General features: G+C 41.6%; 1 protein-coding gene across 2 annotated transcripts in view; it reads left to right on the forward strand.

Annotated features, from left to right (window-relative positions):
• Window positions 1–15,566, forward strand: part of CXADR (CXADR Ig-like cell adhesion molecule) — a 73,090-nt gene that overhangs the window by 22,222 nt on the left and 35,302 nt on the right. For both annotated transcript variants that reach the window (XM_032630955.1, XM_032630954.1), the window contains exons 2-3: window positions 9,071–9,237; window positions 14,599–14,803. In XM_032630955.1, the coding sequence (XP_032486846.1) occupies window positions 9,071–9,237; window positions 14,599–14,803 (372 nt within the window). The remainder of the gene's footprint in view (window positions 1–9,070; window positions 9,238–14,598; window positions 14,804–15,566) is intronic.

A 15,566-nucleotide genomic window follows, 5' to 3' on the forward strand; every position in this document is an offset into this window, starting at 1 on the left:
TTAAACATACCACTTCCTGATTTTCCCAGTTTATTTTTTAACATTGTTCTCATGAATTATTATTGAATGTTACTGTATTTTTATGTAAGTTTCCTGAATTCTGAATTAAGCAGCACAATTGAACATCTTCTCTATTTAAAACAGTAACCTCTGACATACTTTGACATTTCTCACAAAAGTCAATATCAAATACGTTCTTTGTAATAATTGACATGAAGGCCATCATAACATACCCCTTTTCAAGAAACCAAAGAAATATGCAAGACTTCTGGAATGTGAAGTTAAATTATTCTTATTTTTATTCCTAGCTTTTCTTTTTTGTTAATATCTTTGGGATGACTCCAGATTTTCTTTCTTTCTTTCTTTCTTTTTTTTAATTTTTGGCTGTGTTGGGGCTACTTTTCATTGCGGTTCATGAGCTTCTCATTGTGGTGGCTTCTCTTGTTGCGGAGCACGGGCTCTAGACACGCGGGCTTCAGTAGTTGTGGTGTGTGGGCTCAGTACATGTGGTGCACAGGCTTAGCTGCTCTGCGGCGTGTGGAATCTTCCCGGATCAGGGATCGAACCCATGTCCCCTGAATTGGCAGACGGATTCTTAACCACTGCACCACCAGGGAAGTCCAACTCCACATTTTCTGAGAAACCACACATTGTTGTGTAACATTTTTCTCATTTTGCTTCATGCTGTTCTAGAGACAGATAGACAAGCAACTTTTCTTCATTCCTAGTTGTGATTTTAGAATATTCATGAATAAAAGTTTTTCTTAATGTCATATTTCTTTCATGTTAATATAACTATACTTAGGGATTTCCCTGATGGTCCAGTGGCTAAGACTCCATGCTCCCAATGCATGGGACCTGGGTTCGGATCCGTGGTCAGGGAACTAGATCCCATGTGCTGCAACTAAGAGTTTGCATGCTGCAACTAAGACCTGGTGCAGCCAAATAAATAAATAGGTAAATATTTTAAAAAATGAGTGACTGATCAGGTAGGCTGCTTTAATATATATATATTTAACTAAACATAAAGTTGCGTACACATTAATTTCTTACCACATTTGCTAACATTTCTTGTAATGTGAATATTAAAGTAATAAGCATCTGTCTTTGCTCCTGTTAGCATACGACCAGGCTTGTTCAGCTCCCTCTGAGCTCCATGTATCTCCAGTGACTTCACTGTTCCTTTCCTTTACTCCCCTGGATGCACAGTCTTCCCGTGGCTCTCCTTCCCATACTTTTCCCCGAAAGGTTTCATGGTCCTCTCTCCCATCACCACTCCTCTTTCACATAGCTCCTTCACCTTCCCTCTGCTCTGAGCTCCCGCCCTCCACTGGAACTGAGCAGTTTCATCCAAGGCAGGTCTGGGGTCTTGTTGAATTAAGGCTTGGAACATGCCCTCCAGAGATGAAACCCTGGCCCTCTGTTAAGCAAGTGAAAGTATGTGCTTAAGGATAGGGACATGTGAACAACTACCTTCAGTAGAGGTGCGGGTTGTGTAATTGAGACTAGGAAGCAATTAACACTGCCTGTGGGGATCTGGGAAAACTTCAGAGGAGGTCACAGGTGAGAGGTACTTTGAATGGCTACAGGTGCTTTCAGTGGGAGAAACTGGGCCTTTCAGACGAGGGAAACGTGCACAAACACAGGTGCTCCGCAAGTGTGCGCTTAACTCATCTTTTTCCCCTTGGTGCTTCCTCTGATTTCTTTGCTTTCCTTCTGTGATTGGCTACAGACCAGGATACTTTCATTGTTGTGGTTCCATCTTTAATAGAGAAAAGCCTTAACGTATTTTCACCTACTTTTAGCCACATTACATCTTGTTAATTTTTCCCCACTATTTTGAAATGAAACATCTTTCATTTCTGGTAGATCCTCAGTTTCCCTTCTCTTACACAAAGGTACTACTTGTGCCTGTGAGTTTTCCTTTTCCTTTTTTTTTTTTTTTTTAAGCTGAGCACCAGAAATTTTGCTAGGCAATCAATGATAATCAAGAAGATTTGGCTTCTAAATCAAATGCGAAATATTCACTGTGGGTACAGGGTAGGAAGGACACACAGTGAAGAAGCAACCTCAGTAAAACAGGGTAAGTACTTGTGATGGAGGCCTTATCAGCTGGCTGAGGAGTCCATTGGATTCAGTCCGTATTTGGGCACAAAGAAAGAATGCTTTCTGGGGAAGTGCCTGAGCCGAGACCAAAGTAATAGAAGTGAGTCCAAAAGGTGGGATGGAGCAAGGGAGGCAGTGTTATAAAGCGTGTGGGTGCTCAGTGCTGAGGCCCGGGGGGAGAGTGTGGGTGCTGAGCAGCCAGAGGTGGGGAGGCGCCAGCTCACCAAGGGCCTTGAGGAGGATAAAGGTGTCTGAACCAGGGAGGGGCTGCCAGGGGTGTTCAGACATGGCAGTGGTATAGTTTCAGAAACAGCTGTTCAGAGCACATAGGTGAAGCATGGAGGTGATCAGAATGAGGTAGAGTGGGTGCAGGGAAGACAGCAGGCTCAGCCTGTGGGAGAGATGGTAGTGGCCTGGATATAGAGAAAAATGGTTGCATCTGGGATATTTTAATTTGACACCAATTCTGCTGTCTGTGGGGGGGGGGCCCTCTCCCCACATCCACCAAGGAATACTTTGACACCAGCTGGGTGTTCTGACATCATCCACCCGGAGGTAGCGTCAGACCCACAGGTTCATAAGGGCTCGGTCCTGCGAGCTTGCCACCCCCCCTCACGCGCACACACACTTCAGACGCCAGTTGCGCGTTCAGGTTGTCAGCTATGCTTCTGACCAGCCCGCTATAGATCTGGGGTTCCCACCACCCTCTCCTTAGCTCAATTTACTAGAGCGGCTCACAGAACTCAGAGAAATTTTTACTTACTAGATCATCAGTTTATTATAAAAAGGATATACAGCCAAATGGAAGATGCCTAGGGCAGGGTATGGGGAGAGTCTTGGTGCTTCCCTGCTCTCTGAGCATCTCCATGTGTTTAACAACCCCGTTCTATCCTAATACTGTCCTCTTGGGTTTTTATAGTCTTCATTACAGAGGCATGATGGATCAAATCATTGGCTGCTGGTGAATGAACTTAATCTCCAGCCCCTCCCCCCTCCCCCCCAGGGTTGGGGGTGGGATTGGTAGTTCTAATCCTCTCATCACATGATCACCTCCCCTGGCAACGAGCCCATCCTTACGTTCCTTAGGCATTCTCTAAAAGTCCCGTTATCATAACAAAAGACACCTTGATCGCTCCTAGGAGCTCTGTGCCAGGCACTGGGACACAGACCAAATATATATGTATTATAAATCAGAACATCAAAGTTACATTAAGGAGGTACCAATTCTTATCGAATTAGGGCTCCGCCCTTCGACCGAATGTAACATAATCACCTCCTGTCCCCAACACAGTCACATGGGGGATTCGTTAAGGCTTCCCAAAGAACTATGATGGGACACGATTCAGTCGCTGGCACACTCCCCCCAGAGTATTATTATACTTGTATATTTATTATTAAACGTGTATGTTAAAGGTCATATTCTTTTTGAAAGATCTAATTTGATTAGATAACTACCTTTGCTGTCAGGTAAGTGGAATTAAACCTGGTGGTGGCAGTGTTTAGTCGAACTTCCATTAATATAAGTGGGAGTCGATTTACTACCTGAAAGCCATATTTTAGTCAGGTCCTTTGGCTGGAGCGGGCTCGTTCTGGCCTAGTGTGTTTGCTCTAGTTCTTTGTCTCAGGTAGGAGGGCTTGGATTTCTTACCCTAATTCTGCTGCCTGTTATTAGGCATCTAGGTTGTTTTCGGATGCTGCCTTTTGTTGGACATTGGGGTTGTTTTCAGATACATGCTTGCACGTATTAGGTCTTGTGAGTTCAGCCTCAATTCCTCAAAGTGGGTTTGCGTGTTTGTATTTCACAGGCCTCCTGTAGTGTTGGTCCAGTAAGTTGGACTCGCCCTCCATGGGTGCTGCAATATTTCCAACACTTTTGCCTAGCTTGGCTCTTTCTGTTTCCATTGTCTTATACAAAGGTACCTGGGCCTGTGAGTTTGCTTTCCTGTGCTGTCCCCAGTGTATCGTGACCTGCTTACCTTGGGCATCCAGAATTTCTTGAATGCCATTTGATTCTGTTGTAATGAAGCATTTCATTGATTGCTTAGATCTCTAGACAGCTTATGTAGGAGCCCCTCTCTCCACCCAGGTGAAAACACCTCACTCGTCACTGCTTGAAAGATCCCTGTGCATATGCCATCTTTGGTCAGACTCCACATTTAGTGTCTTGCTTGTATAGATAAATATGTGGAAAACATGTTTCAGATCCTTCCTTTTGTCTCATTTTCCTCAGTGATAGAATAGCAGAAAACCATCCTTTGTTCAGCAAGTTTTGTTGAAAGCTAAATGGTGATTTTTTTAACCTAAGATTTATAATATAGTTAATTTATGTGTTTTTCTTCATAGCTTTTGTGTTCTCTGTTTGTGTTCTCTAGTTTTCTTTAAGACTTTCTTCAGTCAAAACATTATCGAAAATTCTCACACATTTACTTCATTTTTTTTTAATCACTGTAAGTTTCATGAGCACGTTCCAACTTCCTATGATTTTAAGATTGACAGAAGGAAAAGATAGCTGAAGACATCCAGGTTAACATGTACCTTAAACTTGAAAAGAAATGAAAGAAATAGGCGGGTTTTCAGTTGCAAACGTTGCCTGTCTTCTAGAGGAGTACTGCCTGCCATGCTCTCCAGTTCTGCTCCTTTCTGATGGTGGAAACAGATCGAAGTCCTTGGCAGAAGATGACAACATCAAGCTGAAAAATACTCTGATGAATTCATGTCATTTTGATGCTCAGATAGAAGTCAGACTGGGCAGAAGAGAGGTTTCCACAGACTCAAAGTGATTTGGAATTTGGAGATTAGAAAAAGCAAGCAGAAAACTGGGAGATGTTATTTCAGTCACTGCCAAAAAGGGACATGATTCAGTCTGTTTATTTACATAATCCAGTGCTGAGCACTTATTAACAGGACCCTCCAAGTACTTGATCATGTGCTGCGTATTTCATCACATTCCGAATATGTTTTGAATAAAATTATAAGAAGATTTGTTATTTGACTTAGTTTTGAGACCATGTTTGAACTTACAAGTAGTTTGCAAGTTAAATTATCACTCAATTTGCTGCATAAATAGAATTGGGCAGTGTTAAGAATATCCAGAGACACTGCCTGAGACCAATTGTCTGCCTTTTGTCTTCTACAATTTGTGACTGATGCATACATCAGTGCTTGAAAAACTATGCCCTCGTGCAGAGAGGCCCCTTCAGTGTTGCTAGGAAACCCAATAACTGTTTTCTACCATCTTGAGATTTTAATTCATTTCTAGTGCAACACAATGAAGAGCAGTTGAATGTTTTAAACATTTTTTTGGAAAAAGAAATGCTGAAAGCCATTTAAGAGTCTGTTTAAAATTTCTTTTAGCAGTATACATATTAAGGAAATCTCATTATAAAGCTCACCTTTCTTAAAATCTCAGTTGTGAAAAATAACTAACAGTTTGATATCTATCCAGATCATTTTTATACACATGTAACTGTTTTCTAAGATACTCTTTAAAAGAAAAGTAATTTTTATGTATCAAAGAAGAAAGAATGGATGATACTATCATGAAAACGAAGTTACATTTCATTCTAATGAACTGTAGTATAAGTATGGAGAACATGAATTAGGAGAATTTAAACTTTTACTTATTTAGATATCTAATTGATGCCTCTAAACTTTTCATTTGATTTTTTTATAAAATAAAAGCTCTAGAAGCACAGAGTAACCAGGAAGTTTTAATTGTTTTTTTTTATAGCAAATTTTCATTCTTTTTTTTTTTTTTAAATAAATTTATTTATTCATTTATTTATTTTTGGCTGTGTTGGGTCTTCGTTTCTGTGCGAGGGCTTTCTCTAGTTGTGGCAAGCGGGGGCCACTCTTCATCGCGGTGCGCGGGCCTCTCACTGTCGCGGCCTCTCTTGCTGCGGAGCACAGGCTCCAGACGCGCAGAGCTCAGTATTTGTAGCTCACGGGCCCAGCTGCTCCGTGGCACGTGGGATCTTCCCAGACCAGGGCTTGAACCCGTGTCCCCTGCCTTGGCAGGCAGACTCTCAACCACTGCGCCACCAGGGAAGCCCTCATTCTTACTTATATATTTTTGCCTCCGTATTTTTGAGCTCCATGATTTGTTTGAAATGGAATTCTCATCCTGGACTGTACTTAGATTGTTCTTATCTTACATCATACATATGGTATTCATACCCAGACAAATGCAGACAATTGTAGGAGCTGTAGACAGGAGATCTTCAAGTATTAGGACCTTCTGGCAGATTAATGCTATTTTTCAACATCTCTAAAATTCATCAAACTTATAATCCAGTAACCAGTTATTTTCTACTAATGTGCAAGGAACGCAACAGAGGATAAAGGTACCCACAATTTCTGCTGACCCTGATGGAGCTAATGGTGAATCAGGGCATGCATTTAAAAAATTCACTTAAAATTACAAGGTAGTATGGGAAGATAAGCTCATCGATATCTAGAAGATGGGACAAAAACCATGGAGCCTGAGTTTATAAAAGGAAAAAGAAAAAGAAAGAAGATAGTATTCGCTGAGTGCCAAATGGGTGATAATGGATAGCAGAAAGTAAAGTACTGTGAGCATTACTAGGAAGACAGAGGAAAAATCATTGTAGGCTGGAGAGGTAGCGGAGTGCCTGAGTGAATGAGGTGGGAATGGAATTGAGTTTATTAGAAATGATAGAAAGTATTTATTCAGAGGATTGAATATTAATCAGGAGAAATAGTTGTGATTATACAGATACCTATCAAATCATACCATCTAAAATAGAAATGTGCACGTGAAATGGAGAATGGAGTAGTGTGGACTTCTGGGGGGATGGTAAGTGGTCCATTTGGGCTGAATCAGTGGTTTTGGATGGCATATCAATCTTTGGTGTTTAACAAACCAACCCAAACTTTAGAGGCTTTAAAAGAACAATCGTGTATTAGTTCATGATCCTGTCTAGGGTCACTCCTGGAGCTGCAGGCAGCTGGTGTGGACTGGGCTGGTGTTTTAGGATGGCTGCAGGTTGGGTACTTACAGCTGTTGGTCTGACACCTCGGTTCTCTCTATGTGGAGCAGCAACGCCTCTTGAAGCCTAGCCTTGGGACTGGCTCAGCAGTACTCAGGCTACTTTCTATTGGCCAAAACAAGGCCACCTCTGATTGAGGGGAGGGCCTGCAGAGAGTCTGTGTCCAATTTTAATTTGCTGTTTGATGAGTGCACTTAAATGTGATAAAAGCCTAGGATGGTGCCTGAATATAAATGGTCTTGAATGTAACCTGACTTTTCTTTCCTTCTCAATCTATTGGCTACAACCTTACTAACATTTCATTACAACTGATAGTCCGTGTGTATTAAGCCTCTTCTACGAGCTAATGGAAAGCTTCATGTGATGGATAATAATATAATTCTTCATTTTGGTTTGTTCTGTTGGAATGCGTCATTTGAAAACCAGCAACAAAAACATCATTATGGAGAATTAGGACTTGGATTTACTTTTAATTCTGCTCCGTGTTTATTTTTATGGTGTGAGCAGGGGTATGGGAAGTGGGGGAGAGAGGAAAGCCCCATGTATCATAATCTTTGTGCTTGGGGCCTCTTCCAGGTCATCATCCAGCCCGGAAAGTCAGGCCCACGTTGTAGAGCTGCTGAACGGAAACCAGTGTATTCATTTGAAACTTCAGATCTGCATACGTTACACATTTGACTTTACCTATAAGAAAATGTTAGGTTATCACAAGAATAACATACAGTGACAGACTAGTGTGGTTCAAACTTTTATAGTGTAAATAGTAAAAAAAAGAAAAAAAAAGTTTTGTGTGATAGTTCATTTACAGACTAAATTTGCATTTTATATTAAGTTGTTGGTTGCTCAAACTGTAATCTTTATTGTAAGACATAAGTAGTGAACAGATCTATGTGTGAATGAAACTTGGTATTTTTTCCCTTATTGGTAAGAAATAGCATCATTTTGCTTGTAGTTAATTTCCATCTATTTTGCATGTAAAAGATACTGATTTTGTTACAGTAAGTCATTAGCCACAAGGAGGAGACTTTTTTTTCAATTCTTACGGGGTTACAGTGGGTTTTAGCCATCTCTCACAAACTCAGTTGGAAGAAACTATGTTGGAATTTTTGTTTGGGGCTCAGGACATCTATTTTTGCTTTTACAGAGTTTTCAAATATTGCCATCCAACATTAGTGTGATCTAAGTGGAAGTTTTATAGAATACAAATTTGAGGATAGGTTATGGAATTTTATGATGTCTTTTAAAAAATGATATAATAAATATGTCTGACTTTTTCAGAAGGGAAATAAGAAGGGACAAACAGTAAGAAATGTCTTAAAGATAATATTGAGGTCAATTATTTGGTACATTTAAAAATATATAAATTGACAGTTTCTTCTCTTTTTGAATTGTCATCAAAATTTATTACTTAGAAATATTTTTAAGCATTCGATAAAAGTTACTGAATCAAATTTAATAAAAATTTGGAATTACAGAAGCTTGGCAAGAAATGTGTCAAAATTCATCAGCATGTGCCCCAGTGATGGGAGTTCCAGGTGTGTCGCTGGCACCATGGAAGCGTGAATTAATATGACCTTGAATTAGTATGACATAATTGCCCTTTCAGAGACTCTAGCCAGGTTCAGTTTTAAACATCTGCTTGGATAATAGAAATCCTTTACTAGGTTCTTATGATTCATATGAGAATGCTGGTATTCCATATAATGTTGGGAACTTCCCAGTGTTCTGAAAGGAAATTGTATTGAATAAGATGGATATTAATATTTGTCATTCTATTTCTACAGAAGCACAGACTTAAAAACTGGGGACCGCTGAGTTGGAATTTCATTACTGTGGTCCCAAATAAAATCCTGTTTCACCCACATCCTGTGCTCCCTCTGAAGAGCTGAGGTGTGCTGAGTGTGCTGCCAGCCTGAGAGCAGATGCTCAGTCGATATACATGTTTCATATTCTAGATTTCACCAGAAGTTTGAGTATCACTACTCCTGAACAGATGATTGAAAAGGCCAAAGGGGAAACTGCCTATTTGCCATGCAAATTTACCCTCGGTCCAGAAGACCAGGGACCTCTGGACATCGAGTGGCTGCTATCACCAGCGGATAATCAGAAGGTGGATCAAGTGGTATGTGTTGCTTACTTGGCAGATGCTGGGGAACTGGTCTTCGGTGTCTGTCACTGTGCTGATAACGTGTGGGGGGACCTGGGGAGCTATGAAGAAAGTCATAGCTTATGGTGTAGGTGAGGAAGGCACATGCTGTGGAAATTGAGGACACTTATGTAATGGAGTGAAGTGAATAAGTGACCTCCGATTTCAAGAGGAAGAAAAGGTCACCAGACTTCTTAGAGAAGGCTGCAAGGAAGGAGAGGAACTTGAGAACGTTCTGAAAATCTGGACTTGGAAGTATATGTGAGCCAGGGAGCAGGGGAGGCGTATATGGAGCGGGTATGACGGTGCAGCAGGAATGTGCATAACGTGTTAGGGGATGCCTGGTAAACTAGGCTTTGTGAAAGGTTAGGTAGAATTGAATTTTTACATTTCACACAAGGATTCCACTACCAGTATAAGGGTCAAGTCTAACAGTGTAATGAAGGTACGTATTATTACAGTCTGCTTTCCATATTTTTGCAAGTTAAATATCCTATACATTGAATTCCTTAAAAATCAAAACAGCAGTTGGCCCTTCATATCTGTGGGTTCCCCATCTGTGGATTCAACCATTCATGGATTGAAAATATTCGGGAAAAAAAAATCCAGAAAGTTCCAGAAAGCAAAACTTGAATTTCCCACATGTCAGCAACAATTTACATAGCATTTACATTGTATTAGGTATTGTAGGTAATCTAGAGATGAGTTAAAGTATATGGGAGGGTGCATATACTTTAAATCATCTCATAAGTACGCTATCTTGTATGAGGGGCCTGAGCATCTGCGGATTTTGGCATCTGAGGAGGGGAGGGGGAAGGAGGTCCTGGACCACCCCCATCCCCACCGGGGGTACGGAGGAATGTCTGTATTATTATTTTTTTATTTTAATTTTTTTTATAATTAAGATCTAGTTTCTTTTTCTTTAATTTATTCATTTTAATTTATTTTTGGCTGTATTGGGTCTTTGTTGCTGCGCGCGGGCTTTCTCTAGTTGCAGCGAGCGGGGGCTACTCTTCGTTGTGGCGTGCGGGCTTCTCATTGCGGTGGCTTCTCTTGTTGTGGAGCACGGGCTCCAGGCACGCGGGCTTCAGTAGTTGTGGCTCGCGGGCTCTAGAGCTCAGGCTTAGCAGTTGTGGTGCGCGGGCTTAGTTGCTCCGCGGCATGTGGGATCTTCCCGGACCAGGGCTCGAACCCGTGTCCCCTGCTTTGGCAGGCGGATTCTTAACCACTGTGCCACCAGGGAAGCCCCGGGATGACTGTATTATTATAGAATTTTTTCTAATTACAAATTAATAAGAGCCTAATGTAGAAAACTTGAAAAGCCAAAAGTAGCACAAAGGAGAAAAATTGCCCTATAACCTTGTTATTAAACCAGGTTCCTTTGCCTGACTTGCAGCAAGACAAATGCTGAAAGACAAGAGCTGAGATGCCAGAGTTTGCAGCTGAGAAAGAGTTACTCACAAGGCAGCCAAGTGAGGAGACAACAAATCTCAGATCTGCCTCCCTGAAGGCAAGGGGCTTGACATATTTATGAGATAAAGAAGCAGGGTGGTCTTAGGCATGGGGAAAGGTGTTTGGAGTTAGGAAAAGGTGAGGTCATCAGTGTTCTGAGCAGATATATCTTAGTTACATGCTTTTTCTTGAGATTCATGTTCAGAAATGGAGACACTTAGCATGATTGAGGGTGGAGTTTTCAGCCCTCTGACGTCAAAAGGCCATTCAATGGACACCTGCCCAGACTCATTTTTAGGGTCGGTGGTCCCAACCAACCTTAGCTGGCTTGAACTGGACAGAAGCCAACTCCCAGTTCCTGGAAAACAACTTAAGCCCCCCCATCACTGTGTGACCCATACATCAGCATTGTCTATAAAGGTGGTTAAGGAGTTAAAAAATAATTAAGGCGAGCTGGGTCAGAGAAGGTAGGGTACAAGTGGAGGGGTTTTGAACAAGCCATGCTTTTACTTGCTGTTCTCTAAGACAAGCTCAAGAATTCCTGTTAGTCACCAGTTTCTGTTAACCCTTTGGGGGCACGATTTCAACCTCATCTCCAAATACACATATCACGCTTTGCCTTTTAATGGTACCAGAATATTCCACTAATTTAGAGTGCCTCATATTAGCTTTGCCTGATATATTTAATTTTAAAAAATCAGTGTTAATAAATTGTATTAAACCAGGGAGAGAAAAAGAAGTTCGAGTATTTGGAGGAATATTATATATAATATATTTGGAAGGGAAGTTTTTACTTATGGTCCATATTAAAGAAGGGATTATCCAGCCGTTTAATGGCTGAATCGGTGCAGTTAGGTAATTAACTATTTTTGGCAAATACAAGCAGTCTGTCCATGATGTATTTGTGAAGAAAAAACTTAAGGTGCTTTCCCAAGTTGTAAATGTCTAGGGCCACCCCCTCCAAGGATATATCTCTGCCCTGATTCTGGTACTAGAACTTCCTTCTCTCCCCCTAAGCAAAATAAGTTGAGCCTGACTCATCCTGTATACTCAGCCCAGATACCCTGTCCCCTCTCATCTTGCTCTTCATCCCCTCTCTCTTTTTTTTTTTTTTTTGCGGTACGTGGGCCTCTCACCGTTGTGGCCTCTCCTGTTGCGGAGCACAGGCTCCGGACGCGCAGGCTCAGCGGCCATGGCTCACGGGCCCAGCCGCTCCGCGGCATGTGGGATCTTCCCGGACCGGGGCACAAACCCGTGTCCCCTGCATCGGCAGGCGGACTCTCAACCACTGCGCCACCAGGGGAGCCCCATCCCCTCTCCGCTTTCCATGGCAGTGCCAGCACCCTGAGTGCAGGCTTCTACCTGAGGTCCTACACACCCCGGACTCCCTCGCCAGTGCAGTGCCCATCCCCCTTTAGAGTCCAGGACTCTGGTTCCGTGGTTAAGATGCATGAATGGAGAGCACAGGTCATAAATGCTTCTGGCTTAAGACTCACGGGTGAAGCCCTGTGACCAGGTACGTCTCAAGACCAAGAAGTCCAGCGTGCCCTATAGCCATGCGTTTCTGTTCATGTAAGGAGACAAGGACCTCTGTGCTGAGTGGGAGGCCCAACCTTGCTGCCTGCAGGACTTGTGAGACACGTGTGAAACTAGGAACTGGGTTCAAGTGTCCATTTCTGGGCAATTCTGGCAAATTTGGCAAAGCCTAGCCTCTAACCTAAAACACAGTAAAGGAAGACCAAAAGGAAGAAGGGCCTAGGGAGAGATTGATGCAGAAGAGGATGCCTACATAGAATCTCAGCTACATTATAATGCTCGCCAAATCCTTATTTTAATATTTTTAAGCTAGCAGGCAGTGCGGTGGGGGACTGGGCTGGAGGAATTTCCATCATTCCCTGTGTGATCTCTTTAGTCAGCAAACAGTTACCATGTACTGTGCACTTACTGTGTGCTGGGCAGAGTTTTATATACTTTAATTATATATACTTATTTTTAAGCCTTAAAACAGCATCCCGGAATGAGGATCATTTCCTGTGAGGAGGAGGAAAGTGAGGCCCAGGGATTTGAAGGAACATGCCCAGGGTCACGGCGCTGGCAACAGACACAGCTGGGGGTCTGAACCCCAGTCTCTCTGACCCTGCCCTGCCCGCCACCTCCAGCCCGCACTTGATTATCCTCTGCACTAATGTGTACTACCTCCTCTGTTTCCTCCTGTGTAAAATAGGACCAAGTACACCTGCCTCAGGGTTGTGGTAAGAATTCTCTGAAATACAATATGCATTAGCATTTCGTAAGCCTGTAAGTCATAAAGAAATGTTTATAAAGTCAGTCAGTATACAGTGGCAGGCCAAATGGATCTGGTTTGCATGTCAGCTGTGTGACTTTGGGAGAGTAGGTCTGTGACAGCCCCTGCTTTCCTCATAGTGTCTCCATCGCTGCTGGGTTGTAAAGAGGAATCAAAATTGCCTGGTAAATGTTACTTCCCGGTTTCTTAACTACTGTTTATAAGACTGTTTTCATGGGAAAACATTAAGTTAGTTTACAAAAATGACTGACAGTTGGAGACACTTTTTATTTGTCAGGCCCTCCTTGAAAGACTACTGAGGCGTGTGTGTAGCAAAATGAGGCACTGAACTTTGTGGCTCTGGAGAGTCCACAGTTTAATATAGAGGAAGAGACACTATCTCATTTGAGGAGTTCTTAGTGTTGCTGTTGTCAATTGGGTGTGGGGAGAAGATGGAACAAACAAAGTGATGGCTTGTTTTATAGAGTAAGTCAGCTGTGGACCCTTCGACTGCGTCTTTTATTTACTTAGCAAACTGGTATTGAGTGCGTCTGCAGTGCAGACACTTTATACAAGCAAAAGATCTTTAGTGAATTGGGGGTGGGGTCATCATGGTAGGGGAGGTGATAATAGAAGAACCCAAGTCCGTGTCCTGGAGAAATTCCTACAGATGGCACTGATTCTGATCTTATTGTTCATAATAAACATCTCAGATAAAAAATTATTTGCAGGATGTAGACTGTAGTTGTCTCTTCTGATTATTATTTGACTTTGGTACCACTGCTCTTTGGCTCTTGGGTCTCAGATGGCCAGAATGAAGGATTTTATTAGCGAGTGAAAAATTATAAAGTGTGTTCAATTAATTTTAGTGATAGTTAGAGATGACTGTTATAAGTTATTTTCCAAGTCAAGTTTAGCAGAATTTATTTTCCCTCTAAATCTAGCCTTTAGTTATTCCATCAATGCCTATAACAGTGGTTCAGAAAACTTAGTGGAATTAGGAAAGGTCTTTGATCTTAGTCACAGATTAATTGGAAGGTCCTGTTAACCTGGCTGGGCACACACATCTTAACAGGTTTATTTTATTATTTTATCTATTAGAGTCTGGAACCTTTGAGTGCCTCCAACTTAGTATATTAAGACAAAAAATGTTGTCTTTTTTTGTTTTTAAGTTCCACGGGTAAATTATCATAAACCCCTTTTGGGCAGTAGTGGTGGTTTGTACCTGATTTTATACAGTTGATCGGCATACTGCATCCTCTGAGGCAGCTGAAAATAGAGTGTATCAGAATTCACAAATCCATGCTCTTGTGGAGTCTCCCCGAATGGCTCTCTGATAGAGGGCTACATTACTTAATCATGTGGCGGTCTTGGTTTCCCCATTTACAATGACAGTGTGGGACCATACTTAGGGATCGTATTGTGGTTTCTTTCCATTTTCTTAACCTGTGATTTGAATACTTGTAGATTCCTCATGATACCGTGTTCTTATTCTTTTTTTGGATCCTACAGTACCATGGTGTATCCAGAGCTCCTTTAATGAGACAGAGAGTTTGCTTGCTTGTTTGTTTCTTCCTTGTCATATCTTGGCTTTCTTTTAGATTATTTTATATTCTGGAGACAAAATTTATGACGACTACTATCAAGATCTCAAGGGACGAGTACATTTTACAAGTACTGATCTCAAATCTGGTGATGCATCAATAAATGTAACAAATTTACAGTTGTCAGATATTGGCACATACCAGTGCAAAGTGAAAAAAGCTCCCGGTGTTGGAAATAAGAAGATTCAGCTGACAGTTCTTGGTAAGTTATTTGTAATAATGTTACTTACTAACAGGGTGAGTGGTCACAGTACTATAGTAGCAGCATTTATGTGAGACAAAGCTTAGGTTTTTAGAGTAATAATTTAAAATACTTGACATAATTCTAATGTCCTCTAATAGCATAAAGCTACCTTTTTGTTTTTCCTTTGGATAGGAAAAATAAGCGACCAACTTCTTTGTGGAGTTCATGAAAGCATTTGAAAGTAAACGAAGGAGTTCTGTGATATGGGGGAAGAACCCTAAAGCAGGAGTTAGGGGATCCAGGCTTTTCCATTGTTCTCAGGTTTGCCCTGAGAATTAAATAGAACCTCTTCATTTCCTGGGCCTCAGCCTATATTTTCGAAACATAAAAATAATTATCATTAAATCTCTTTGCAGTCTTATTCAGCTCACGATTGTGACGTGTGCCTTAAGCTTTTTCGAACTGCATTTCCCAAAGAATAAATGAGGTTTCTATGATGAATAATTGGAGTATTTAGAACAGAGGAGATGGAACATGGTAGCTGGAATATTGAATTGGTGTAAGGCCTTTAGACCTTAGATAGTCCTTTAACCTCCATGAGCATCACTGTTTTTCATCCTTAAAGTGAGGAGATTAGACAGGTGGCCACTAAGATGCAGCTCTCCAGGATAGTTTAGGAGATATGTATAAACTGCTTTATAAATAGTCAAGGCCCACAGAGTTTGTTATCCTCCTCTAGATTCTGTGGTCATGTGCAAGCACTCTTTACCGCTGCAAATTG

Source organism: Phocoena sinus, chromosome 4, assembly GCF_008692025.1.
Source record: "Phocoena sinus isolate mPhoSin1 chromosome 4, mPhoSin1.pri, whole genome shotgun sequence".
NCBI classification, from domain to species: Eukaryota; Metazoa; Chordata; class Mammalia; order Artiodactyla; family Phocoenidae; genus Phocoena; species Phocoena sinus.